This window comes from Gadus macrocephalus, chromosome 3 (genome assembly GCF_031168955.1).
Source record: "Gadus macrocephalus chromosome 3, ASM3116895v1".
NCBI classification, from domain to species: Eukaryota; Metazoa; Chordata; class Actinopteri; order Gadiformes; family Gadidae; genus Gadus; species Gadus macrocephalus.
Genome location: NC_082384.1, coordinates 26,952,007 through 26,978,530, shown reverse-complemented (window position 1 = coordinate 26,978,530; position 26,524 = coordinate 26,952,007). Strand labels below are relative to the sequence as shown.

At 50.6% G+C, this 26,524-nt stretch overlaps 1 protein-coding gene across 1 annotated transcript in view; it reads left to right on the top strand.

The window, feature by feature from the left end:
- pkd1a (polycystic kidney disease 1a) overlaps positions 1 to 26,524 on the top strand; it is a gene marked incomplete at its 5' end in the record, with an annotated part of 74,870 nt that overhangs the window by 1,962 nt on the left and 46,384 nt on the right. The window contains 17 exons of the mRNA XM_060047442.1: positions 3,623 to 4,213; positions 6,243 to 6,701; positions 6,786 to 6,917; positions 7,755 to 7,930; positions 11,038 to 11,168; positions 13,435 to 16,061; positions 16,225 to 16,437; positions 16,520 to 16,819; positions 16,960 to 17,396; positions 18,041 to 18,191; positions 20,397 to 20,549; positions 20,766 to 20,906; positions 22,347 to 22,689; positions 23,017 to 23,233; positions 23,386 to 23,545; positions 25,388 to 25,540; positions 26,090 to 26,234. Coding sequence (XP_059903425.1) covers positions 3,623 to 4,213; positions 6,243 to 6,701; positions 6,786 to 6,917; positions 7,755 to 7,930; positions 11,038 to 11,168; positions 13,435 to 16,061; positions 16,225 to 16,437; positions 16,520 to 16,819; positions 16,960 to 17,396; positions 18,041 to 18,191; positions 20,397 to 20,549; positions 20,766 to 20,906; positions 22,347 to 22,689; positions 23,017 to 23,233; positions 23,386 to 23,545; positions 25,388 to 25,540; positions 26,090 to 26,234 — 6,529 coding nt within the window. The remainder of the gene's footprint in view (positions 1 to 3,622; positions 4,214 to 6,242; positions 6,702 to 6,785; positions 6,918 to 7,754; positions 7,931 to 11,037; positions 11,169 to 13,434; positions 16,062 to 16,224; positions 16,438 to 16,519; positions 16,820 to 16,959; positions 17,397 to 18,040; positions 18,192 to 20,396; positions 20,550 to 20,765; positions 20,907 to 22,346; positions 22,690 to 23,016; positions 23,234 to 23,385; positions 23,546 to 25,387; positions 25,541 to 26,089; positions 26,235 to 26,524) is intronic.

The following is a 26,524-nucleotide window of genomic DNA, read 5'->3' as shown; positions in this document are numbered from 1 at the left end:
GGTGGTCCCAGTGAAGGCTCCCTCTGGGGGGTCCCTCTGGGGGGTCCCTCTGTCAGCTCCAGGTGGTCCCAGTGAAGGCTCCCTCTGGGGGGTCCCTCTGGGGGGTCCCTCTGTCAGCTCCAGGTGGTCCCAGTGAAGGCTCCCTCTGGGGGGTCCCTCTGGGGGGTCCCTCTGTCAGCTCCAGGTAGTCCCAGTGAAGGCTCCCTCTGGGGGGTCCCTCTGTCAGCTCCAGGTGGTCCCAGTGAAGGCTCCCTCTGGGGGGTCCCTCTGGGGGGTTCCTCTGTCAGCTCCAGGTGGTCCCAGTGAAGGCTCCCTCTGGGGGGTTCCTCTGTCAGCTCCAGGTGGTCCCAGTGAAGGCTCCCTCTGGGGGTCCCTCTGGGGGGTTCCTCTGTCAGCTCCAGGTGGTCCCAGTGAAGGCTCCCTCTGGGGGGTCCCTCTGGGGGGTTCCTCTGTCAGCTCCAGGTAGTCCCAGTGAAGGCTCACTGTGTATCGATGGCAGGTTGTAATATCCGCGGCGTATAATTACCCACTCTTTGGTTGGCTCTGATTATGAAGGGGTAGTACACCGTAGTACACACGCCCAACCGGTGGACCCACTGGAATGAGGTTGATGTTGTTTCCTCGTTGTCCTCATGTTTAGTGTGTCGAGGCATCAGCTACAGTGTGTCACACAGTGTGTCTCACAGTGTGTCTCATTGTCTCACAGTGTGTCTCACAGTGTGTCTCACAGTGTGTCACACAGTGTGTCTCACAGTGTGTCTCATTGTCTCACAGTGTGTCTCACAGTGTGACTCTCAGTGTGTCTCACAGTGTGTCTCATTGTCTCAGTGTGTCTCATTGTCTCACAGTGTGTCTCACAGTGTGTCTCACAGTGTGTCTCACAGTGTGTCTCATTGTCTCACAGTGTGTCTCACAGTGTGACTCTCAGTGTGTCTCACAGTGTGTCTCATTGTCTCACAGTGTGTCTCATTGTCTCACAGTGTGTCTCACAGTGTGTCTCACAGTGTGTCACACAGTGTGTCTCACAGTGTGTCTCATTGTCTCACAGTGTGTCTCACAGTGTGTCACACAGTGTGTCTCACAGTGTGTCTCATTGTCTCACAGTGTGTCTCACAGTGTGACTCTCAGTGTGTCTCACAGTGTGTCTCATTGTCTCACAGTGTGTCTCATTGTCTCACAGTGTGTCTCACAGTGTGTCTCACAGTGTGTCTCATTGTCTCACAGTGTGACTCATTGTCTCACAGTGTGTCTCACAGTGTGTCTCATTGTCTCACAGTGTGTCTCACACAGTGTGTCTCACAGTGTGTCTCACAGTGTGTCTCATTGTCTCACAGTGTCTCACAGTGTGTCTCATACAGTGAGTCTCACAGTGTGTCTCATTGTCTCAGTGTGTCTCACAGTGTGTCTCACAGTGTGTCTCATTGTCTCACAGTGTGTCTCACAGTGTGTCTCATTGTCTCACAGTGTGTCTCATTGTCTCAGTGTGTCTCACAGTGTGTCTCTCAGTGTGTCTCACAATGTGTCTCATTGTCTCACAATGTGTCTCATTGTCTCACAGTGTGTCTCATTGTCTCACAGTGTGTCTCATTGTGTCTCACAGTGTGTCTCACAGTGTCTCACAGTGTGTCTCATTGTCTCACAATGTGTCTCACAGTGTGTCTCACAGTGTCTCACAGTGTGTCTCATTGTCTCACAGTGTGTCTCACAGTGTGTCTCTCAGTGTGTCTCACAATGTGTCTCATTGTCTCACAGTGTGTCTCATTGTCTCACAGTGTGTCTCACAGTGTGTCTCATTGTGTCTCACAGTGTGTCTCACAGTGTCTCACAGTGTGTCTCATTGTCTCACAGTGTGTCTCATTGTCTCACAGTGTGTCTCATACAGTGTGTCTCACAGTGTTCCTCCTATTTATGTGAGTCCTATTTATGTGAAAAACTTTATATTTGGATTGTAGAACGCATGAAAATATAAATGAATGATCTTAATTTATTTTCCTTGGCAAGTGACCATGGTATAAGCGGGATTATGCCCTTCAAGGTGTGAAAAACATGTTTGATCGGTCGTAATTAAAGGGGACTACTGTTTGAGGGAGATTAACTCAAAGTTACAGTTACATAAGAGTATACATTTAATAAGCATGCAATGCGAATAAGAAAAGGCATAATTATTAAAGTATTTGAATTGTTTTATTATTTTGGCAAGCAAGAATTAGAATAAATGGGATAATCAGTCTAATTAAAAGGGTTTGTGCAACCAACCGCACAACAAGAGCTGATTGCGGCTCTTGTCGCTCTCGTCTCTTTCTGCCAACGACATGCGCGTAGAGCGGGGAGTGACTTAGAGTGACATAGACTGATAATCCCTCTATTATAACACCGCTCTTCTCAATGTCGTGGAACACTACGTTCACTTGCATGGGCCCTTCACAACAACCCCAGCGTGTTCAGTTGCTAAGCGACGTCAACGTCTTTGGCCAACTATTTCTCTGCTGATCAACACTACGAATGGTAACAAATAAATTGTAAAAAGACACACCTTGTGAAGTTATTTTTTCGTTTGGCAAGTAGACGCTCATTAACGAACATAAACCCCTTCAGGTCGAAGCAAGACACCTCCGTTTCGCGTCGGTGTCCGGTTCACTGTGTGTCTCACAGTGTGTCTCATGGTGTGTCTCATTGTCTCACAGTGTGTCTCACAGTGTGTCTCATTGTCTCAGTGTGTCTCACAGTGTGTCTCATCGTCTCACAGTGTGTCTCATCGTCTCACAGTGTGTCTCATTGTCTCACAGTGTGTCTCACAGTGTGTCTCACAGTGTTCTCACAGTGTGTCTCATTGTCTCACAGTGTGTCTCACAGTGTGTCTCATTGTCTCACAGTGTGTCTCACAGTGTGTCTCATTGTCTCACAGTGTGTCTCACAGTGTGTTTCAGCGTGTGTCTCACAGTGTGTCTCACAGTGTGTCTCACAGTGTATCTCACAGTGTGTCTCATTGTCTCACAGTGTGTCTCACAATGTGTCTCATTGTCTCACAGTGTGTCTCATTGTCTCACAGTGTGTCTCACAGTGTGTCTCATTGTCTCACAGTGTGTCTCACAGTGTGTCTCATTGTCTCACAGTGTGTCTCATTGTCTCACAGTGTGTCTCACAGTGTGTCTCATTGTCTCACAGTGTGTCTCACAGTGTGTCTCACAGTGTGTCTCATTGTCTCACAGTGTGTCTCACAGTGTTCTCACAGTGTGTCTCACAGTGTGTCTCATCGTATCACAGTGTGTCTCACAGTGTGTCTCACAGTGCGTCTCACAGTGTGTCTCACAGTGTGTCTCATTGTCTCACAGTGTGTCTCACAGTGTGTCTCACAGTGTGTCTCATGGTGTGTCTCATTGTCTCACAGTGTGTCTCACAGTGTGTCTCACAGTGTGTCTCATTGTCTGACAGTGTGTCTCACAGTGTGTCTCACAGTGTGTCTCACAGTGTGTCTTACAGTGTGTCTCACAGTGTGTCTCATTGTCTCACAGTGTGTCTCACAGTGTATCTCACAGTGCGTCTCACAGTGTGTCTCATTGTCTCACAGTGTGGCTCATTGTCTCACAGTGTGTCTCACAGTGTGTGTCCCGTTTGTCCTCAGGTGAGAGAACATCTAGAGGACCTGCTGGTGTTCCCCGGTGATGTCATCGCCCTGCAGCACGACGCCGGTCCCGGTCGCCTCCTCCACTGCCCCGCCTCCCCGCTGTCTCCATGGCGACAACCTGTCCTCGCCGTCAACCTAACGGAGTGGTTCTGGGCTCGCGGTGCGGGGGCGGGCGGCGCGGTGGACAGAGACCCCGGAGACAGAGGAGACGGAGGAGACAGGGACCCCGGAGACAGAGGAGACAGAGGAGACAGGGACCCCGGAGACAGAGGAGACAGAGGAGACAGGGACCCCGGAGACAGAGGAGACAGAGGAGACAGGGACCCCGGAGACAGAGGAGACAGAGGAGCCAGAGGAGACAGGGACCCCGGAGACAGAGGAGACAGGGACCCCGGAGACAGAGGAGACAGACACCCCAGGGTCGGTCTGGTTCTGGACGTGGAGGCGCTGGTGCAGGACGGGGAGGGGGCCTGGGTGGGGGAGGTGGTCTGCCCCGTCAGGGTGCTCTACGTGGGGCAGGCTGAGACACCACTCCAGGGGGGGCAGCTCTCGGCTGGCCTGCCCGAGACCGGCCTCTACACCATGCAGGTCAGGGCCACACTAACCCCTTCACACTAACCCCTTCACACTAACCCCTTCACACCAACCCTCATATGTCCTTCATGTTGTACAGAATGACCGTGTGTCTGACCCCTTTGGTGAGGTTAGTGTTTGGGTTAGCAGGGTTAGTGTAAAAGTTAGCAGGGTTAGTGTAAAGGTTAGCAGGGTTAGTGTAAAGGTTAGCAGGGTTAGTGTAAAGGTTAGCAGGGTTAGTGTAAAGGTTAGCAGGGTTAGTGTTTGGGTTAGCAGGGTTAGTGTAAAGGTTAGCAGGGTTAGTGTTTGGGTTAGCAGGGTTAGTGTAAAGGTTAGCAGGGTTAGTGTAAAGGTTAGCAGGGTAAGTGTAAAGGTTATCAGGGTTAGTGTAAAGGTTAGCAGGGTTAGTGTTTGGGTTAGCAGGGTTAGTGTAAAGGTTAGCAGGGTAAGTGTAAAGGTTAGCAGGGTTAGTGTAAAGGTTATCAGGGTTAGTGTAAAGGTTATCAGGGTTAGTGTAAAGGTTAGCAGGGTTAGTGTAAAGGTTAGCAGGGTTAGTGTAAAGGTTAGCAGGGTTAGTGTAAAGGTTAGCAGGGTTAGTGTAAAGGTTAGCAGGGTTAGTGTTTGGGTTAGCAGGGTTAGTGTAAAGGTTAGCAGGGTTAGTGTTTGGGTTAGCAGGGTTAGTGTAAAGGTTAGCAGGGTAAGTGTAAAGGTTATCAGGGTTAGTGTAAAGGTTAGCAGGGTTAGTGTTTGGGTTAGCAGGGTTAGTGTAAAGGTTAGCAGGGTAAGTGTAAAGGTTAGCAGGGTTAGTGTAAAGGTTATCAGGGTTAGTGTAAAGGTTATCAGGGTTAGTGTAAAGGTTAGCAGGGTTAGTGTAAAGGTTAGCAGGGTTAGTGTAAAGGTTAGCAGGGTTAGTGTAAAGGTTAGCAGGGTTAGTGTAAAGGTTAGCAGGGTTAGTGTAAAGGTTAGCAGGGTTAGTGTTTGGGTTAGCAGGGTTAGTGTAAAGGTTAGCAGGGTTAGTGTTTGGGTTAGCAGGGTTAGTGTAAAGGTTAGCAGGGTTAGTGTAAAGGTTAGCAGGGTAAGTGTAAAGGTTAGCAGGGTTAGTGTAAAGGTTATCAGGGTTAGTGTAAAGGTTAGCAGGGTTAGTGTAAAGGTTTGCAGGGTTAGTGTAAAGGTTTGCAGGGTTAGTGTAAAGGTTAGCAGGGTTAGTGTAAAGGTTAGCAGGGTTAGTGTAAAGGTTAGCAGGGTTAGTGTTTGGGTTAGCAGGGTTAGTGTAAAGGTTAGCAGGGTAAGTGTAAAGGTTATCAGGGTTAGTGTAAAGGTTAGCAGGGTTAGTGTTTGGGTTAGCAGGGTTAGTGTAAAGGTTAGCAGGGTAAGTGTAAAGGTTATCAGGGTTAGTGTAAAGGTTATCAGGGTTAGTGTAAAGGTTATCAGGCTTAGTGTAAAGGTTAGCAGGGTTAGTGTAAAGGTTAGCAGGGTTAGTGTAAAGGTTAGCAGGGTTAGTGTAAAGGTTAGCAGGGTTAGTGTAAAGGTTAGCAGGGTTAGTGTTTGGGTTAGCAGGGTTAGTGTAAAGGTTATCAGGGTTAGTGTAAAGGTTAGCAGGGTTAGTGTTTGGGTTAGCAGGGTTAGTGTAAAGGTTAGCAGGGTTAGTGTAAAGGTTAGCAGGGTAAGTGTAAAGGTTAGCAGGGTTAGTGTAAAGGTTAGCAGGGTTAGTGTAAAGGTTAGCAGGGTTAGTGTTTGGGTCAGCAGGGTTAGTGTAAAGGTTAGTAGGGTTACTGTAAAGGTTAGCAGGGTAAGTGTAAAGGTTAGCAGGGTTAGTGTAAAGGTTAGCAGGGTTAGTGTTTGGGTCAGCAGGGTTAGTGTAAAGGTTAGTAGGGTTAGTGTAAGGGTTAGCAGGGTTAGTGTTAGGGTTAGTAGGGTTAGGGTAAAGTGTCTTCAGGTCCTAGGGTTAGGGTTAGGATTAGTGTGTCTTTATGGGTTAGGGTTAGGGTTAGGGTTAGTGTGTCTTTATGTAGGACTGTAGGACTGACTCTCGCTGACCCCTCAGGTGAGCTCTGCGGAGCCGGCCTACCAGGTGTCGGCGTCCTGCCCCATCAGGGTGATCCCCCCCCTGGGGCTGACGGTGCTCCACCCCCCCCCCCAGAACGGGACTCTGTACCTCACGCCCAACGCCAGCCGCCTGCTGCTGAGGGTGGAGTCCCGCTACCCCACGCAGGTCCTCCAGCGCGGCCGCCCACACCACAGCACCGCCTTCGGCCCGGCCTGCCCTGACGAGTACGCCGTCTGTCCGGGGGGCCCAGAGGCCACCGGGGGGGGGCCCGGTCTGTACGCGGTGCTGGACCTGGGGCTGGGGGCGGGGACCCGGGGGCCGGTCTCCGTGGAGCTCGTCGCCCACAACGAGGTGACGGAGGTGAACCTGACGCTGGCCGTGTGGGTGGAGCGCCCGCTGGGGGGGCTGCTGGTGCTGCCCCATCCCACCAGCAGGGTGCTGATGAACTCGGTGCTGGTGAGTGGCTTTGGGTTAGGGTTGGGGTTAGCTGTCCTCGTGTGTTTGTGTCTCTATATGATGTGTGACACTCTGCTCCCTCAGAGCTACACGGCCTCGGTGGCAGAGGGATCCAACCCCACCTTCAAGTGGACGGTGGACGACAAACCCTACTTCACCTACTACAACACCGTGCTCAACGTCATCTACCAGCACACGGGCTGCTACAAGCTCACGGTGAGACGCTGTCAGTCAGAGGAGCTGTCAGTCAGCTGACAGTCAGAGGAGCTGTCAGTCAGCTGTCATTCAGAGGAGCTGTCAGTCACACAGGTCCCCTCCCATTCTGATGTAGGTTAGGGTTAGGGCTAGGGCTAGGGCTAGGGCTAGGGCTAGGGCTAGGGCTAGGGTTAGGGTTAGGGCGATGGGGGCTGCTGCCTGAACACAAGGAAAAACAAAACCGAGGTCACCAGAATGCTGTCATATTCTTCACCACTCGTTCTATGATCTATGATATTTATATTATATTATATTAATATGATATTATACTCATATAAATTAATATTAATATTATATAATATTAATATTACCGCACCGTTGTTACGAAAAGAGAGCTGAGCCGCAAGGCAAAGCTCTCGATCTACCGGTCGATCTTCGTTCCTATCCTCACCTATGGTCATGAGGGTTGGGTGATGACCGAAAGGACGAGATCGCGGGTACATGCGGCCGAGATTAGTTTTCTCAGAAGGGTGGCTGGCGTCTCCCTTAGGGATAGGGTGAGAAGCTCAGCCATCCGTGAGGAACTCGGATTAGAGCCGCTGCTCCTTTACTTAGAAAGGAGTCAGCTGAGGTGGTTTGGGCATCTGGTAAGGATCACAACAGTGGCCTGGGAACGCCTCGGGATCCCCCCGTCAGAGCTGGTCAATGTGGCCCGGGAAAGGGAAGTCTGGGGCCCCTAAGGGTTAACCCTAACCCTAACTCTGATCCCTCCTCAGGCGAGGGTTAGGGTTAACCCTAACGGTTCGGGTTAACCTAACCGTTAGGGTTAGGGTTTTGCTAACTCTGATCCCTCCTCAGGTGAGGGCCATGAACCACGTCAGCAGTGTGGTGGAGCACTTCAACGTGACGGTGGACACCTTGAGGCCCATGGCCGACCTGACGGTGACCGGGGCCCCCGACGTGGTGCAGCAGGGGGCCCCCCAGACCCTGACTGCCGCCGTGGGGCTGGACGCGTCTGTACCGGCCACCTTCAGGTACCAAGATGCTACTACTACTATACTACTACTTAAGTACTGATACTACTACTTATGCTACGGCCACACTTCACGCGTTCCTCGCATTAAAGAAACGAGCACAACGCGCCTAACTTGACGCTTGATCGTGTGTGTCACAATAATGGTCCAACGCGCCTAACGCGCCTACGCAGCCACCATCGCTGCGCTGTGTTTAGGAGTCTGAGGTAGGAAACCCAAATGCCGCCGTGTTTGGGTGCATGATAGAGTTTAGATCGGGTTAGATTAAATAATCTCGGATATAAATAACAATAATCGGGTTAAATAACTTCACATGGTGTGTCTGGTGTGTTTCCAGCATTCGTAGTGTTGATCAGCAGAGAAATAGTCTGCCAAAGACCTTGAGGTTGCTTAGCAACCAAAGACGCTGCCCATGCAGGTGAATGGAGCGTTCCCTCTTCGTCATAACTATCAAACCAAACAACCTTCACATTCACCGAGCGAACATTGTGAAAGTAAAATGCACATTTCTCTCAATTTCTTTTTACATAAACGCTTTTAATGGCTTAACTATGTTACTATTTCCGCCCAGAATAAAGATTAAGATGTCCTCCATGTGCTTCTGTGCAAGCGTCACTCGTCAGTCTCTGCCAGTGACGTCGGGTCAAGCTCCACGCTGATTGGCTATCGCGGCTAAGCGTCACGCGTAGGCGTGTCAAAAGTTCAAATTTTTTAACTCTGCGTGTTGGTGCGTTGGGTGCGTTTACGTTTGTTTTTACGTGCGTATGCCGCGTCTAACGCCCATAACGCGCCGCTTTAAGGCGTGTAATGCGTCTACGCGCCTACACCAATGGTTCCCGATGCACAAATGACGATTTTCAACGCCTCTGACGCGCGTAACGCGTGGCCGTACCTTAATGCTACTGATACAACTGATACTACTACTATACTACTACTACTGCTACTGATACTACTACTACTGCTACTGATACTACTACTAATGCTACTGATACTACTACTACTGTTACTGATACTACTACTACTGTTACTGATACTACTACTACTGCTACTGATACTACTACTACTGCTACTGATACTACTACTACTGCTACTGATACTACTACTACTACTACTACTGATACTACTACTACTGCTACTGATACTACTGCTATACTACTACTACTGCTACTGATACTACTACTACTGCTACTGATACTACTACTAATGCTACTGATACTACTACTACTGTTACTGATACTACTACTACTGTTACTGATACTACTACTACTGCTACTGATACTACTACTACTAATGCTACTGATACTACTACTACTGCTACTGATACTACTACTACTACTGTTACTGATACTACTACTACTGTTACTGATACTACTACTACTGCTACTGATACTACTACTACTGCTACTGATACTACTACTACTGCTACTGATACTACTACTACTACTACTGATACTACTACTACTGCTACTGATACTACTACTACTGCTACTGATACTACTACTATACTACTGCTACTGATACCACTACTACTGCTACTGATACTACTACTACTACTACTGCTACTGATACTACTACTACTGTTACTGATACTACTACTACTGCTACTGATACTACTACTACTGCTACTGATACTACTACTACTGCTACTGATACTACTACTACTGTTACTGATACTACTACTACTGATACTGATACTACTACTACTGCTACTACTGCTACTGATACTACTACTAATGCTACTGATACTACTACTACTGCTACTGATACTACTACTAATGCTGCTGATACTACTACTATACTACTGCTACTGATACTACTACTACTGCTACTGATACAACTGATACTACTACTATACTACTACTACTGCTACTGATACTACTACTACTACTACTGCTACTGATACTACTACTACTGCTACTGATACTACTACTACTGCTACTGACACTACTACTACTGCTACTGATACTACTGCTACTGATACTACTAATAATGCTACTGATACTACTACTACTGCTACTGATACTACTACTAATGCTACTGATACTACTACTACTGCTACTGATACTACTACTAATGCTACTGATACTACTACTGCTACTGATACTACTACTACTGATACTACTACTACTGATACTACTACTACTGATACTGATACTACTACTACTGCTACTGATACTACTACTACTACTACTGATACTACTACTACTGCTACTCATACTACTACTATACTACTGCTACTGATACTACTACTACTGCTACTGATACTACTACTACTGCTACTGATACTACTACTACTGCTACTGATACTACTACTACTGATACTACTACTACTGCTACTGATACTACTACTATACTACTACTACTGCTACTGATACTACTACTACTGCTACTGATACTACTACTACTGCTACTGATACTACTACTGCTACTGATACTACTACTACTACTGATACTACTACTACAGCTACTGATACTACTACTACTGATACTGATACTACTACTACTGATACTGATACTACTACTACTGATACTGATACAGCTGATACTACTGATACTACTACTATAGCACTGATACTACTATTATAGTACTGATACTGCTACTATAGAAAATACTCTAACCCTAGAAACTCTATTACAAAAACAAACAATGGAAAGCGACTTGTAAGCAGGGATAAATACTCAAACAAAGAGCTTCTATGCTCTTCTAACAGTCAATATAAACACAAAATATGAAACATCCAGAAAGTATTTTCTTCTAAAGGAGTTATCTATCATGTGTGTGAGTGTTGTCTTACAGGACAGGGTGTGTCATGAGGACTCTATCTTCCCGTGTTTTGTGTAACAGACAGACCGGGGCTAATCCTGTGGCCTCAGAAGGAGTTCAGTCACTCTCTGCTCTTTTTATTTTATTTCCCTCTTTTCTTCACCCTCCCTTCTTTGCTGCTTTTCCACCACTTCTTTCTGACTCTCGTACAGGACATTTTGATTATCTTCAGAGTGCTTTAGAGGTAGTGAGAGATGAAGCAGAGGCTGTTTGCTGCCCCCCCCCCCCCCCCCCCCAAGTGCCTTCTCAGATAACCTCAAACTGTTTTTGTTTGTGATGCTAGGTGGTCTTTCGGCGATGGAGGCTACAAGGAGTTTGAGTTCAAGCCCCCTTACCCCTCCTCCCTCTTCTGCCCGGACTCTCCCAATCAAGTGTCTCTGCGGAACAACGTGACTTACATCTATCCTCAACCAGGTAACCTAGCAACCACTTACATCTACCCTCAACCAGGTAACCTAGCAACCACCTACATCTACCCTCAACCAGGTAACCTAGCAACCACTTACACCGATCCTCAACCAGTTAACCTAGCAACCACTTACATCTACCCTCAAGCAGGTAACCTAGCAACCACCTACATCTACCCTCAACCAGGTTACCTAGTAACAACTTACATCTACCCTCAATCAGGTTACCTTACCCTCACCCAGGTTACCTAGCAACCACTTACATTTACCCTCAACCAGGTTTCCCTAGCAACCGCTTCCACAATGATGATCAGTGACACCAGGAATCAGTCAATCGCACGCCTGCTCGGTGCCATGCCGTAATTCCGATGCCTCATTGTTCCTACGTCTCAATGGTCCGAAATATTTCCCATTAGATCGACATGCCACTATGCCGACGGTTCAATGTTCCGAAAACGGAACCCATTGGTCCGTTTGTCCGACTTTTCAAAAAGGAGGCGCATTAGGCCGACGGTTCAATATGCCGAATAGGCCAAGGCGCAATTCCACATGTGTGATTATGAAACCAAAAATAAAAGACGATGTAGGCTAAGTTCCAGCAGTGCACTTCACCAAGCCAGACTGTTGCTGTGGGCTTCAACGGTCACAAGAGGGGAATTTATGAAGCGCACGTTATACAAGGACTAATACTTTTCCCGTGAAGAAGTCAAACGGTCAAATTGTTATCTTTAGTAGCTGTGTGTGGGCCTATATGTGTTGTTTACTGTGTTTACAGTGGGCTTTTAGCCTAAATAATTTCGTTGGTATTGATTTAGTCAAACTTATACCTCATACCGTGTACTTAGTCAAGTGTGTGTGTGTGTGTGTGTGTATGTGTGGGTGTGTGTTCGTGCCCGTGTTGAGAATTAGACCTACGCTCTCTGTCCATGGGGCTGAAACACTGTGTCGAAATGATGTGAAGCGTTGTCACTTTGCTCTCCAATATTCATTGTGAACGTGATATGTAGGCCTAGGTTGTATTTTGGAGAGAGAGCGAGAGAGAGCGAGAGAGAGCGAGAGAGAGCGAGAGAGAGCGAGAGCGCGAGCGAGAGCGAGGTATAAAACTCTTTATATGTAGGCCTATTCGGCATATTGAACCGTCGGCCTAATGCGCCTCCTTTTTGAATAGTCGGACAAACGGACCTTCGGACCAATGGGTTCCGTTTTCGGAACATTGAACCGTCGGCATAGCGGCATGTCGATCTAATGGGAAATATTTCGGACCATTGAGACGTCGGAACAATAAGGTGTCGGAATTACGGGCAGACCCTGCCTGCTCATGAATAATGGAACCACCATGCTTAATATGTTTAGCAGAGAGACAATGCATAACTAGAACCAGTTTTTTACAGCTCACAGCCTGCTCCTCCTCTTCCCTGTGTCTGTGGTCCTCACAGGACTAACAGAACTGTGCAGTGCTTTAAAGCACGGTAACCCTAACCCTAACCCTTTACAGAACGGTAACCCTTACCCTAACCCTTCACAGCACGGTAACCCTAAGCCTAACCCTAACTCTAACCCTAATAATAATAATAATAATAATACATTTAATTTAGAGGCGCCTTTCAAGACACCCAAGGTCACCTTACAGAGCATATAGTCATCATACATTTTTTAAAAAACAAGACATTGTGGAAAAAAATTAAAAAATAAAAAAATAAATAAACATAAGCAATAAGAAATAAATAAAACAAAAACAAGACCAAACAAAACAAAACAAAACAAAACAAAAAAATCTAAACAGTGATCAGTTAGACGTTGTGTGCGAGTTTGAACAGGTGAGTTTTGAGTTGTGACTTGAAGGTTGTAATGGTGTCTGACTGTTTTATGTGTGGGGGGAGGGAGTTCCAGAGCCTGGGTGCTGAACAGCTGAATGACCGGGCACCCATTGTAGTGAGTCGTGATGTGGGGATACATAGTAGTCCAGCAGAGGTTGAGCGGAGGGAGCGGGAGGGAGTGTATTCTTGGAGGAGGTCGCAGAGATAACTGGGGGCTAGGTTGTGGAGAGCTTTGTAGGTGAGGAGTAGGGTTTTGTATTGGATACGGTAGTGTACTGGGAGCCAGTGAAGTTGAATGAGGACAGGGGTGATGTGGGTAATGGCTCACAGCCCAGTTCCTGCTCCTCTTCCCTCCAGTGTCTGTGGTCCTCCCAGGACTAACTAGAACCAGTGTTTTACAGCTCACAGCCCAGTGCCTGCTCCCCTCATCCAGCTCTGTGTCTTTTGTCGTTCCAGGAGTGTACATAGCGCAGGTCTCCGTCTCCAACCGCTACCAGAACATCAGCCAGCACATCACCATGAACGTTTACAGCGTGCTGAACCGCGTAGAAATGGAGACGGTGCCTCCCCTGCTCCTGGCGGGCAAGGCGGCCACCTTCGAGGCCCACGCCTGGCCCTCGCCCTACGGCATCCACTACACCTGGGACTTCGGCGACGGCTCGCCGGCACGGCAGGGCCGCGAGCGGCAAGTGGCGCACACCTACTCCCAGAGCGCAGCCTTCAGGATCTGCGTCTCGGTGAACAACACCATCAGCTCCACGGACGCCTGCTTCGACATGCAGGTGCACGAGGAGATCGAGGACCTCACCGCGGAGAGCAACTCGCCCACAGAGCTCAACATGCCGACTGTGTTCGTGGCTCGCCTGGCGTCAGGGAGCAACATCACCTGGACGTTCTCCTTTGGAGACGGGGAAACGTACACCAGCGCCAAGCCGCAGGCCTCGCATCACTACGCCAGGGACGGCAACTACACGGTCAACGTGACGGCCAGCAACGCCGTGAGCTCCGGTTGGACCCTCCTGACCGTGCAGGTGTTTGTCTTCCAGGTGTTGGAGGTGAGGCCCTCTGAGTGTGTCCGGGAGCGCCACCCGGTGGCCTTCCAGGCCTGGGTTTCTGGGAACGCCCCCACGCCCCTCTACCAGTGGAGCTTTGGGGACGGTGAGACCCATCAGGGGAATCAGAAGGTCACGCACACCTACCAGGCCAGTGGGAGCTACAACCTCTCTCTGCACGTCTCCAGTCAGCTCAACAACGCGTCCCAGGCCCTCTTCTCCAGCCGTGTGTGCGTCCAGCCAGCCGTCGCCAACGTCAGCCTCGCTCTGAACAAAACTCACTTCCACGCGGGGGAGGAGATCCACTTCCACGCCAGAGCTCAGCCGGAGTTTAACTACAGCTACCTGTGGGACTTTGACACCGGGGACGGCCCCTTGCTAATCCATGGTTCTGGGGAGGTTCGGTTCAGCTACGATAATCCAGGAACCCACTTAGTGTCCGTCACCGTGTTAAATAACATCTCCTCCAGCAACACCAGCGTCCAGTTGGAAGTTCAGAGACTGGTGGGCCAAGTTGTCCTCCAGCATAATGGCACAAGGTCCAGTAATCTGACACTCAAGGAGCCGTACCTCTTCACCACCTCCTCTTCGTCCACTGAAGTCCAATACACGTGGAGTTTTGGGGACGGGACGGTGTTCGTAGGCCACAGCGTCGTTCATGCCTACAACCAGTCAGGGGTCTTCAACGTGACCCTGACTGGGAACAACCAGGTGAGCTTGAACCGAACCGCTGTGGCCGTGGCCGTTTTCGCTCCGATCCGCGGTCTGACACTGAACTCCAGCCAGGTGAACGTCCCCCTCAACACCTCGGTCCACTTTGAGGCCCAGATGGAGGAGGGAGACGGGGTGATGTTCTCTTGGATCGTGTGCGACCGGGGCACCTCTATCCTTGGCAACCACACCATGTTCTACACCTTCCGCTCGGTGGGGACCTTCAACATCACCGTGATTGCTGAGAACGGCTTGGGGGCGGCCCAGGTGAGCCTGCTGCTCTTTGTACAGCGGGAGCTGGAGGGGCTGGCGGTGGTCGCTGAGGAGGAGACAGTGGGAGGGGGAGGGGGGGGCGGCCCTGGCCTGGAAGGCTGCTGCTTCGCCACAAACCGCGTCCTCCACCTGCAGGCGGTGCTGAAGGAAGGCACCAACATGTCCTTCACCTGGAACCTAATCCCGCCCAGCTCGGCATCCAACCGGACCACTAAGAGCGTAGAGGTCAGCTTACCTGAGCCAGGAACCCTGGACGTGTTCCTTAAGGCGGCGAACCTCCTGGGACAGCTGACGGCCAACAGAACGTTCCAGTTCCTGGACCCGGTCGCTGTGCTCTCTCTGCAGATCAGTGACAACCCGATCGCCGTGGACGCCCCGATGAACCTGAGTGTGGTCGCTTCAGGAGGCTCAGACCTGCAGTACCGCTGGTCGGTGGACGGAGATGTGATGCCCTGGAAGGATCCCTGGGTCGTCCATACCTTCACCAGCGCTGGACGAAGGGTCGTCAGAGTGGAGGTCTTCAACGAGGTCAGCTCACAGAACGTGTCGGACACGGTCAGCGTCCAGGAGGTCATCACAGACCTGTCGTTCACAGCCACTAACGTCATAGACGTTATTGGCAAGAATTATGTTCCGACGGCGGTCAACGTCTCGCTCATAGGGAGCATTCTGACAGGAAGTGATGTCACCTGGGTGTGGCTGCTGCCGGGCGGAACCGACGCCAGGAGGCAGAGCTCGGTCATCTTCTCTGAGCCAAAGACGACCACCATCACCCTGAACGCCACCAACGACCTCAGCGGGCAAGCCTTCTCCAGAGAATTCATTGTCCAGGAGAAGATCCAGGGGCTGGAGCTGAAGGTCAGTGAGAAAACCGTTGCGGTCGGAAAGCCGGTGGAGTTCACCGTTTCCATGGCAGCGGGCTCCGACGTCAGCCTCATCCTCAGCATCAGTGGAGACGCCACGGTCACCCCTGACCTGAACAAGACCTACGTCCATAAATTCAGCCGAGTGGACACCTACATGGTCAACCTCACCGCCCATAACCAGGTAATGTCTGATCACCTCCATGGTCAACCTCACAACCAGCTAACGTCTAATCACCTGCATAGTCGAGCAGCCCTAATCTACAGTTTTGGTCATGTTATCAGAAAAAGTCTGCCTGATTAACCCTGATTAGCCCATTGACATTGTTTACTTTTCTTTACTCCAGGTGAGCTCTAAGAGACACAACCTCCAGATCCAGGTGATGGAACCGGTCCAGGGGCTGAGCATCCTGGACTGCTGTGACGCCGCCATCCCTGTGGGGGTGAAGAGGACCTATGTGGCCAGCATCGTGAAGGGCAGACCGGTGCACTACCTGTGGACCTTTGACCTCCACCACCTCCGTGGTGGAGGTCATCAGGCGGCTCACATGAGCCAGGAGGTCTGATGCTCTTTTATACGGAGGATATCTATGTGATGTGTAGGAACTTGTTCTGATGGCTCATGGTGTCGCTGCCCCCCAGGTCACCTATACCCCCGAAGAGGCCGGCTCTCTCACCATCTACCTCAGCGCCTTCAACACCCTGCACCGCCTCAACATCACCAAGCAGATCCTGGTCCAGAACCTCCTCCGAGAGGTGGCGCTGGCTGCGTTCCCCCTCGACACCTTCATCAACAAGACGGTGGCCCTGGTGGCATCCGTAGCTCCCAGGGCCACGACGCTGCAGTGCTCATGGGACTTTGGAGATGGAACCGGCCACCTTCTCACCAACTCCACCACCGTGGGTCATGAGTACGGCCAGCGTGGACAGTTCCTAGTCACCGTAGGTTTCCTATATCTCAACCGTTCACAAATCCAATTTGATTTCTAAGTCTCTCGTTTATTTGGTCTGGAGTATAGTATATTTCATATATATATATATTTATATAATATATTATATTCAGCTCCATGCTCTCTCTCCAGGTGAACTGCAGTAACCTGGTGAGCTGGGGCGTGGCCAAGGTCCAGGTGAACATCAGGGTGTTAGGGTGCGAGGAGCCGGAAGTGCAGGTGGTCCAAGCCCCCCGACTCGCCATCTGGGTGGCCCAGCCCACGCTGGTGGAGGCCAGCGTGGACCTGAAGGGCTGTGTCCGCTACGGAGCCCAGTACCTCTGGCAGGTCCTCTCCACCCCCCGCTGTGAGGACCAGGACCCCCACGCACCCCCCTATCAGAGGACGGTCTCAAAGCACCCCGTCTCCGTCGCCCCCCTCCCGGCGGAGGTGGACGTCCGCCGGCTGCAGCTGTCCATACCCAAGATGGTGCTGGGAGCGGGGAACTACAGCCTGGTGTTCTCCCTTTCCTACGAGGGGATCCCGCTCAGGAAGGCGGCCTGTCTGCAGCTCAGCGTCATGGCGGCCAGGTGAGAGGCGATAGAGGAGGGTCCGGATGTTAGGCTCACCTGGTCTCAGAGTGTAGGCTCACCTGGTCTCAGAGTGTAGGCTCACCTGGTCTCAGGGTGTAGGCTCACCTGGTCTCAGGGTGTAGGCTCACCTGGTCTCAGGGTGTAGGCTCACCTGGTCTCAGAGTGTAGGCTCACCTGGTCTCAGGGTGTAGGCTCACCTGGTCTCAGGGTGTAGGCTCACCTGGTGGTGAGCCTACACCCTCAGAGTGTAGGCTCACCTGGTCTCAGAGTGTTGACCTCACCTGGTCTCAGGGTGTAGGCTCACCTGGTCTCAGAGTGTTGACCTCACCTGATCTCAGGGTGTAGGCTCACCTGGTCTCAGAGTGTTGACCTCACCTGGTCTCAGAGTGTAGGCTCACCTGGAATCAGAGTGTAGGCTCACCTGTAATCTGAGTATAGGCTCACCTGGTCTCAGAGTGTAGGCTCACCTGGTCTCAGGGTGAATATAACAGGTCAAGCACTTCTTTGAGACATGTGGATGGTATTGATATCTCAATGAATCCATGGCTTTATTTTTTTCCGGTTGCATAGAAGCGTGATAACACGCAGTGCTCTCCCTGAGAGGCTGTCTATTCATGTGTTGATCTTTCCACCCTCACCAGTCTGGTTCCCATCATTGAGGGAGGAACCTACCGTGTCTGGTCCAGAACTCAGGACCTGCAGCTGAGCGCAGAGCCATCCTACGACCCCAACATGGAGCCAGAACGCCAAGCTCTGCTGCACTACCACTGGGCCTGTCAGAACACCTCCAAGGTAACCTCACCCCAACCCTAACCTAACCCTAACCTCCAAGGTAACCTAACCCTAACCACTGGGCCTGTCAGAACACCTCCAAGGTAACCTCACCCCAACCCTAATCTAACCCTAACCTCCAAGGTAACCTAACCACTGGGCCTGTCAGAACACCTCCAAGGTAACCTCACCCCAACCCTAATCTAACCCTAACCAGGGTTCACTGCTCACTGAACAGGGCTCACTGAACAGGGTTCACTGAACAGGGTTCACTGAACAGGGTTACTATAGTTCAGGCTCTCTGTGTTCAGAGCGGCTGGGTTGGAATGTTGTTTGTGGGATCCTCGCTCTGAATGAAGCCTCATCTGGGCAGGCTCCAGCTCTCCTTCTCAGTCTGTTTTTCTCTTTCTTTAACTATTGAGTGGATTTCTCTCTCCAAGTTTGGCTCTGTTCCTGACTGCTTCTACCATATTGCAGCTGTTACTGGGTTTCTCTTTCTGCCACAGGCAACTATTACTTTTCCCACATGAAGAAATCATTATTTTGATAGTAAACGCAGACTTATGGTTTCAAAGAAGGTGAAGACCTTTATTCTCTGTCCTACTGGAGTCCTCCCTGGAGCTGTACTCTCTCCCTCATCCACTCCTCATCCCTTCTCTGTGTTTAATGCTCTAAAGGTTCCGACCACATGGTGTGTTCTCCTACCCTGTCACTGTGTCCGTCTGTGATGCTGGCGATCACTGGTGTCGACTCTGCAGTGCGACAGAAACCCTATACGGGGCTAGGGTTAGGGTTATTGTTAACTAACCCTAACACTAACGCTGTTAGGGTTAGGGTTAGTTAACACTAACCCTAACAGGGCTAGGGTTAGGGTTAGTTAACACTAACCCTAACCCTATACGGGGCTAGGGTTAGGGTTAGGTGTTCTCTGGTTAGGGTTAGGTGTTCTCTGGTTAGGGTTAGGTGTTCTCTGGTTAGGGTTAGGTGTTCTCTGGTTAGGGTTAGGTGTTCTCTGGTTAGGGTTAGGTGTTCTCTGGTTAGGGTTAGGTGTTCTCTGGTTAGGGTTAGGTGTTCTCTGGTTAGGGTTAGGTGTTCTCTGGTTAGGGTTAGGGTTAGGTGTTCTCTGGTTAGGGTTAGGTGTACTCTGGTTAGGGTTAGGGTTAGGTGTTCTCTGGTAAGGGTTAGGTGTTCTCTGGTTAGGGTTAGGTGTACTCTGGTTAGGGTTAGGGTTAGGTGTTCTCTGGTAAGGGTTAGGTGTTCTCTGGTTAGGGTTAGGTGTTCTCTGGTTAGGGTTAGGTGTTCTCTGGTTAGGGTTAGGTGTACTCTGGTTAGGGTTAGGGTTAGGTGTTCTCTGGTTAGGGTTAGGTGTACTCTGGTTAGGGTTAGGTGTTCTCTGGTTAGGGTTAGGTGTACTCTGGTTAGGGTTAGGGCTAGGTGTTCTCTGGTTAGGGTTAGGTGTTCTCTGGTTAGGGTTAGGTGTTCTCTGGTTAGGGTTAGGGTTAGGTGTTCTCTGGTTAGGGTTAGGGTTAGGTGTTCTCTGGTTAGGGTTAGGTGTACTCTGGTTAGGGTTAGGTGTTCTCTCGAAGGGTTAGGTGTTCTCTGGTTAGGGTTAGGTGTACTCTGGTTAGGGTTAGGTGTTCTCTGGTAAGGGTTAGGTGTTCTCTGGTTAGGGTTAGGTGTACTCTGGTTAGGGTTAGGTGTACTCTGGTTAGGGTTAGGTGTACTCTGGTTAGGGTTAGGTGTTCTCTGGTTAGGGTTAGGTGTACTCTGGTTAGGGTTAGGGCTAGGTGTTCTCTGGTTAGGGTTAGGTGTTCTCTGGTTAGGGTTAGAGTTAGGTAACGCTGGTGCTGGGAGCCCCACCCTGCCTGATTAAATACACACAATGCATGTGCACACGCACACACAGACACACACACTCACGCAAATGCATGAATGTGCAAACACGCAGAAGCGCATGCATGCATGTGCACACACACACACGCACGCACACATGGGCACACACACGCATGCATGCAATCACCAAACACACACCGATGTACATGTCTGTGTTGATCAATTTGTGGTAAACTACAAAAAATACAGCTGGACGCCAAGCGCGTAGAAGGGAATCTGGTATTCACTCTAAATTAATCAAAGTGTCAATGAAGAGACAAACTGGCATGAGCAGTTAGGAAGAGGAGGAGGAAGACCACAGTCCTAACTCCAGTCTGACCCCCCCCCCCTCAGGGCGCGGCTCACTGCTCCAGTCTGACCTTCGGTCTGGGCCCCAGGGGTCCGGTGTTGGGCATCTCAGGCTCGGAGCTGGAGGCGGAGGTGGAGTACACCTTCAGCCTGACGGTCTCCAAGGAGGGGATGGAGCCGCAGTCCTCCACGCAGACCGTGAGAGACACACAACACAGCTACACCTGCTGCAGAGCTACACCTGCTGCAGAGCTACACCTGCTGCAGAGCTACACCTGCTGCAGCCGGGAGGGGGTGTAACATTGTGTGTGTGTGTGTGTGTGTGTGTGTGTGTGTGTGTGTGTGTGTGTGTGTGTGTGTGTGTGTGTGTGTGTGTGTGTGTGTGTGTGTGTGTGTGTGTGTGTGTGTGTGTAGGTGCGTGTGCAGAGCGGCCACATCCCCATGGTGTACCTGGAGTGTGTCTCCTGTAAGGCCCAGTCGGTGTACGAGGTCAGCCACAACTCCCACGTCTCCCTGAAGGGAACCTGCTCCAACTGCCAGGGCCCGACCCGCTGGGTAACACACACACACACACACACACACACACACACACACACACACACACACACACACACACACACACACACACACACACACACACACACACACACCTACACCCACACACACACACACACACACACCTACACACCCACACACACACACCTACACACACACACACACACACACACACACACACACACACACACACCTACACACCCACACACACACACCTACACACACACACACACACACACACACACACACACACACACACACACACACACACACACACACACACACACACACACACACACACACCTACACACCCACACACACACACCTACACACACACACACACACACACACACACACCTACACACCCACACACACACACACACACACACACACACACACACACACACCTACACACACACACACACACACACACCTACACACACACACACACACACACACACACACACACACACACACACACACACACACACACACACACACACACACACACCTACACACACACACACACACACACACCTACACACCTACACACACACACACACACACACCTACACACACACACACACACACACCTACACACCTACACACACACACACACACACACACACACACACACCTACACACCCACACACACACACATAAACACACACATATATATATATATTATAACCCTGCTCTTCTCAATGCTGTGGAATGCTCCGTTCCCTTACATGGACCTTCCCGACCTTCCGGCGCCGAATTATTTTTCGATTAATTTGCCGTTACGAAGCATTCTAACCGCTGTAAAGAAAAGGGGATTTTTTGCCTCTGATTCACCTCTTTGGTAGGGTTAGGGTTAGGGTTAGGGTTAGGGTTAGGGTTAGGGTTAACCCTAACCCTAACCCTAACTCCTCAAGTAGCCCTAACCCTCACCCTAACCCTAACCCTAACTCCTCAAGTAGTCCGGTAACTTGTCGACCCCAGCGTGTTCAGTTGCTATGCGACGTCAACGTCTTTGGCGGACTATTTCTCTGCTGATCAACACTACGAATGGTAATTGTAAGAAGACACACCACGTGAAGTTATTTGTTAGCAGCCGTGTAATAAGCGGGATAATGTATAGAACGTATAGAACGACTGTCATTATCGAAAATAAGCCCCTTCAGGGCGAAGCAAGACACCTCTGCTCATGTCTGGGTCCGGTTCAGTGGCGGGTGGGGTCTGTGGTTGACTCGCTCTCGCTCTCTCTGTCTCTCTGTCTCTGTCTCTCTGTCCCTCTCTCTCTCTCTCTCTCTCTCTCTCTCTCTCTCTCTCTCTCTCTCTCTCTCTCTCTCTCTCTCTCTCTCTCTCTCTCTCTCTCTCTCTCTCTCTCTCTCTCTCTCTCTCTCTCTCTCTCTCTCTCTCTCTCTCTCTCTCTCTCTCTCTCTCTCTCCCCCCCAGCGCTGGACGGCCAGTCGTCATGGTAACCAGAGCCTGGTGCTGGACTCCTCCTCCACCACCACGGGGAGGGAGGGTCTGAACCTGGTCCTGAAACGGGGCGTGCTGCGTCACGGCCACGCCTACATCTTCACACTGCATGTCACCGACGGCAACCTGGACGGGGAGGGGGCCGCCTCCATCACGCTGTGGCCCAACATGCCCCCCTCGGGGGGGCGGTGCCAGCTGAGGGTGCTGGGGGGCGGAGCCGGGGCGCGGGGAGGAGCCCAGCGGACCCCCGGGGACCCCGGAGCTGAGGTCTGGCGGATCCGGACTCTGGTGGACCAGGTTCACTTCAACTGCTCAGGTGAGAACCCAGCGCTCTCTTATTAACCGCTCTCAACTGAGTGCTCTGTTCTTCACCGAGTGCTCTACTGAGTGCCCCCCCCCAGGTCCCCCTCCTCCCTCCCCCCTCCCCCCACCCCCCTCCTCCCCAGCCTCTGTTGATCTGCAGCTCAGCGAGGAGTCGCCTCCTAACCTCGTATTGACTCCTCTATCTCATCCTCCCCAACCTCCCCCACCTCCCCCTCCCCCTCTCCCCCCCACCTCACCCACCACACACACACACACCCTCCCATCCCCCCCTCCCCACCTCCCCCTCACCCACCACACACACCCTCCCCTCCCCCTCCAGGCTACAGTGACGCCGGCCCCTCGGAGACCCCCCTCCTGTACTCCCTGCTGGTGACGCGGTGCCGGGAGGAAGTGTGCGAGGACTTCGTGGTGTACCGCGGGACCAGCCCCGAGCACGCCGCCTACCTGCCCCCGGGCTTCGCCGCCGCCCGCCACCGGCTGGCCGTGTCGGTGACGGTGGAGGACCACCAGGGGGCGGCCATCACCGCGCTCAACAGGTGAGCTCAACAAGGTGTGGCGCTGCGGGCAGGAGAGCGGGTTACAATGTGATGATGGAGACCTGTGTGTTTGCGTGTGTTTGCGTGTGTGTGTGTGTGTGTGTGTGTGTGTGTGTGTGTGTGTGTGTGTGTGTGTGTGTGTTCTCTTCCAGGTCCATGGAGGTGTTGCTGCCGGACCCGCCCCCTGGCTACAGCAGCCTCCCCCATTGGCTGGCTGAGCTGACGGGCAGCAGACTGATGGAGCTGCTGAAGCAGGGAGACTCTCAGAGGGTGAGGGAGATGAGCCTGGCCCTCATCACCGCACTCAACGAGGTAGGAGGCTCACTCCCTCACTCACTGCTCCTCACTCACTCACTCACTGCTCCTCACTCACTCACTCACTGCTCCTCACTCACTCACTCACTGCTCCTCACTCACTGCTCCTCACTCACTGCTCCTCACTCACTCACTCACTGCTCCTCACTCACTCACTCACTGCTCCTCACTCACTCACTCACTGCTCCTCACTCACTGCTCCTCACTCACTGCTCCTCACTCACTCACTCACTGCTCCTCACTCACTGCTCCTCACTCACTGCTCCTCACTCACTGCTCCTCACTCACTCACTCACTCACTGCTCCTCACTCACTCACTCACTGCTCCTCACTCACTCACTCACTGCTCCTCACTCACTCTCTCACTGCTCCTCACTCACTCACTCACTGCTCCTCACTCACTGCTCCTCACTCACTCACTGCTCCTCACTCACTCACTGCTCCTCACTCACTCACTCACTCACTGCTCCTCAATCACTCACTCACTCATTCACTCACTCATTCACTCACTCACTGCTCCTCAATCACTCACTCACTCACTCACTCACTCATTCACTCACTCACTGCTCCTCACTCACTCACTCACTCACTCATTCACTCACTCACTGCTCCTCAATCACTCACTCACTCACTCACTGCTCACTCACTTACTCAAATAGTTGTAATGTTATTATTAACCAGGTTAGTGTTATTATTAACCAGGTTAGTGTTATTATTAACCAGGTTAGTGTTATTATTAACCAGGTTAGTGTTATTATTAACCAGGTTAGTGTTATTATTAACCAGGTTAGTGTTATTATTAACCAGGTTAGTGTTATTATTAACCAGGTTATAGTGTCATTATTAACCAGGTTAGTGTTATTATTAACCAGGTTATAGTGTCATTATTAACCAGGTTATAGTGTTATTATTAACCAGGTTAGTGTTATTATTAACCAGGTTATAGTGTCATTATTAACCAGGTTATAGCGTTGTTATTAACCAGGTTATAGTGTCATTATTAACCAGGTTATAGTGTCATTATTAACCAGGTTAGTGTTATTATTAACTAGGTTATAGTGTCATTATTAACCAGGTTAGTGTTATTATTAACCAGGTTATAGTGTCATTATTAACCAGGTTAGTGTTATTATTAACCAGGTTAGTGTTATTATTAACCAGGTTAGTGTTATTATTAACCAGGTTATAGTGTCATTATTAACCAGGTTAGTGTTATTATTAACCAGGTTATAGTGTCATTATTAACCAGGTTATAGTGTTATTATTAACCAGGTTAGTGTTATTATTAACCAGGTTAGTGTTATTATTAACCAGGTTATAGCGTTATTATTAACCAGGTTAGTGTTATTATTAACCAGGTTATAGTGTTATTATTAACCAGGTTATAGTGTCATTATTAACCAGGTTAGTGTTATTATTAACCAGGTTAGTGTTATTATTAACCAGGTTAGTGTTATTATTAACCAGGTTAGTGTTATTATTAACCAGGTTATAGTGTCATTATTAACCAGGTTATAGCGTTATTATTAACCTGGTTAGTTAGAGTTAGGGTTAGTTAGGGTGAGTTAGGGTTAGGGTTTTTTATGGTTAGTTAGGGTCAGTTAGGGTCGATTAGGGTTAGTAAGGGTTAATAAGGGTAAGTTAGGGTGAGTAAGGGTCAGTTAAGGCTAGGGTTAGTTAGGGTTAGGGTTAGTTAGGGTCAGTTAGGGTTGGTTAGGGTCGATTAGGGTTAGTAAGGGTTAGTAAGGGTTAGTTAGGGTTAGTTAAGGTGAGTGAGGGGTGGTTAGGGTAAGAGTTAGTGTGTCTGAGGACCTAAAGGGGCTCTCTCGTGTCCCGCAGTACGAACACACCCGGGGCCGGGCGCTGGTGTCCCTCTCTGAGCGCTCGTACCGCGCCAGCGTCCGCAGCAACATCACCCGCGCCCTGACGGCCCTGGACCTCAGCACGGTCAGCGACATCCAGCAGACATCGGCCACGCTGGCCCAGTGCACGGTGAGGGGGGGGCCCAGATACACAAACATACACAGTCCTTTGGTGTAAGTTAGAAGGTTGGTATGTAACAGCATGTGTGGAGGTCCCGATGTCCGCAAGACTATGTTCTTTATTTAGACATTCCTGTGTGTTTGTGTGTGCACGTGCGTGTGTCTGTGTGTGCGTGTGTCTGTGTGTGGGTGTGTTTTTGTGTGGGTGTGTGTGTGGGTGTGTTTTTTCATGTTTGTGTGTGTGTGTAAGTGTGTTTCTGTTTGTGTATGTGTGTGGTTGTGCGTGTGTGTGTGTGTGTGCACGTGTGTGTGCGTGCGTGTCCGTGCATTTGTGTGTGCGTATGTGCGTGTGTGTGTTTATGTGTGAGTGTGTGCGTGCGTGTCCGTGCGTTTGTGTGTGCGTGTGTGTGTGTGTGTGTGTGTGTGCTTGTGTGTGTGTGCGTGTGTGTGTGCGTGCGTGTCCGTGCGTCTTTGTGTCTGTGTGTGTGTGTGTGTGTGTGTGTGTGTGTGTGTGTGTGTGTGTGTGTGTGTGTGTGTGTGTGTGTGTGTGTGCGTCCAGGCGGTGAGCCGGGACTTCGTCTGTGAGGAGTGTCAGAACTCCACGCTGGACAAGCTGGAGTCGATGCTGGAGATCCTGCAGAGCGACACGCGGCGAGGGACGGTCACGCCCACCGAGATAGCAGACAACATCCTCAACATCATGGGTGGGCAGCGCGCGCACACACACACACACACACACACACACACACACACACACACACACACACACAACATCGTGGGTGGGGAGCGCACACACACACACACACACACACACACACACACACACACACACACACACACACAACATCATGGGTGGGGAGCTCACACACACACACACACACACACACACACACACACACAACATCATGGGTGGGGAGCTCGCACACACACACACACACACACACACACACACACACACACACACACACACACACACAACATCATGGGTGGGGAG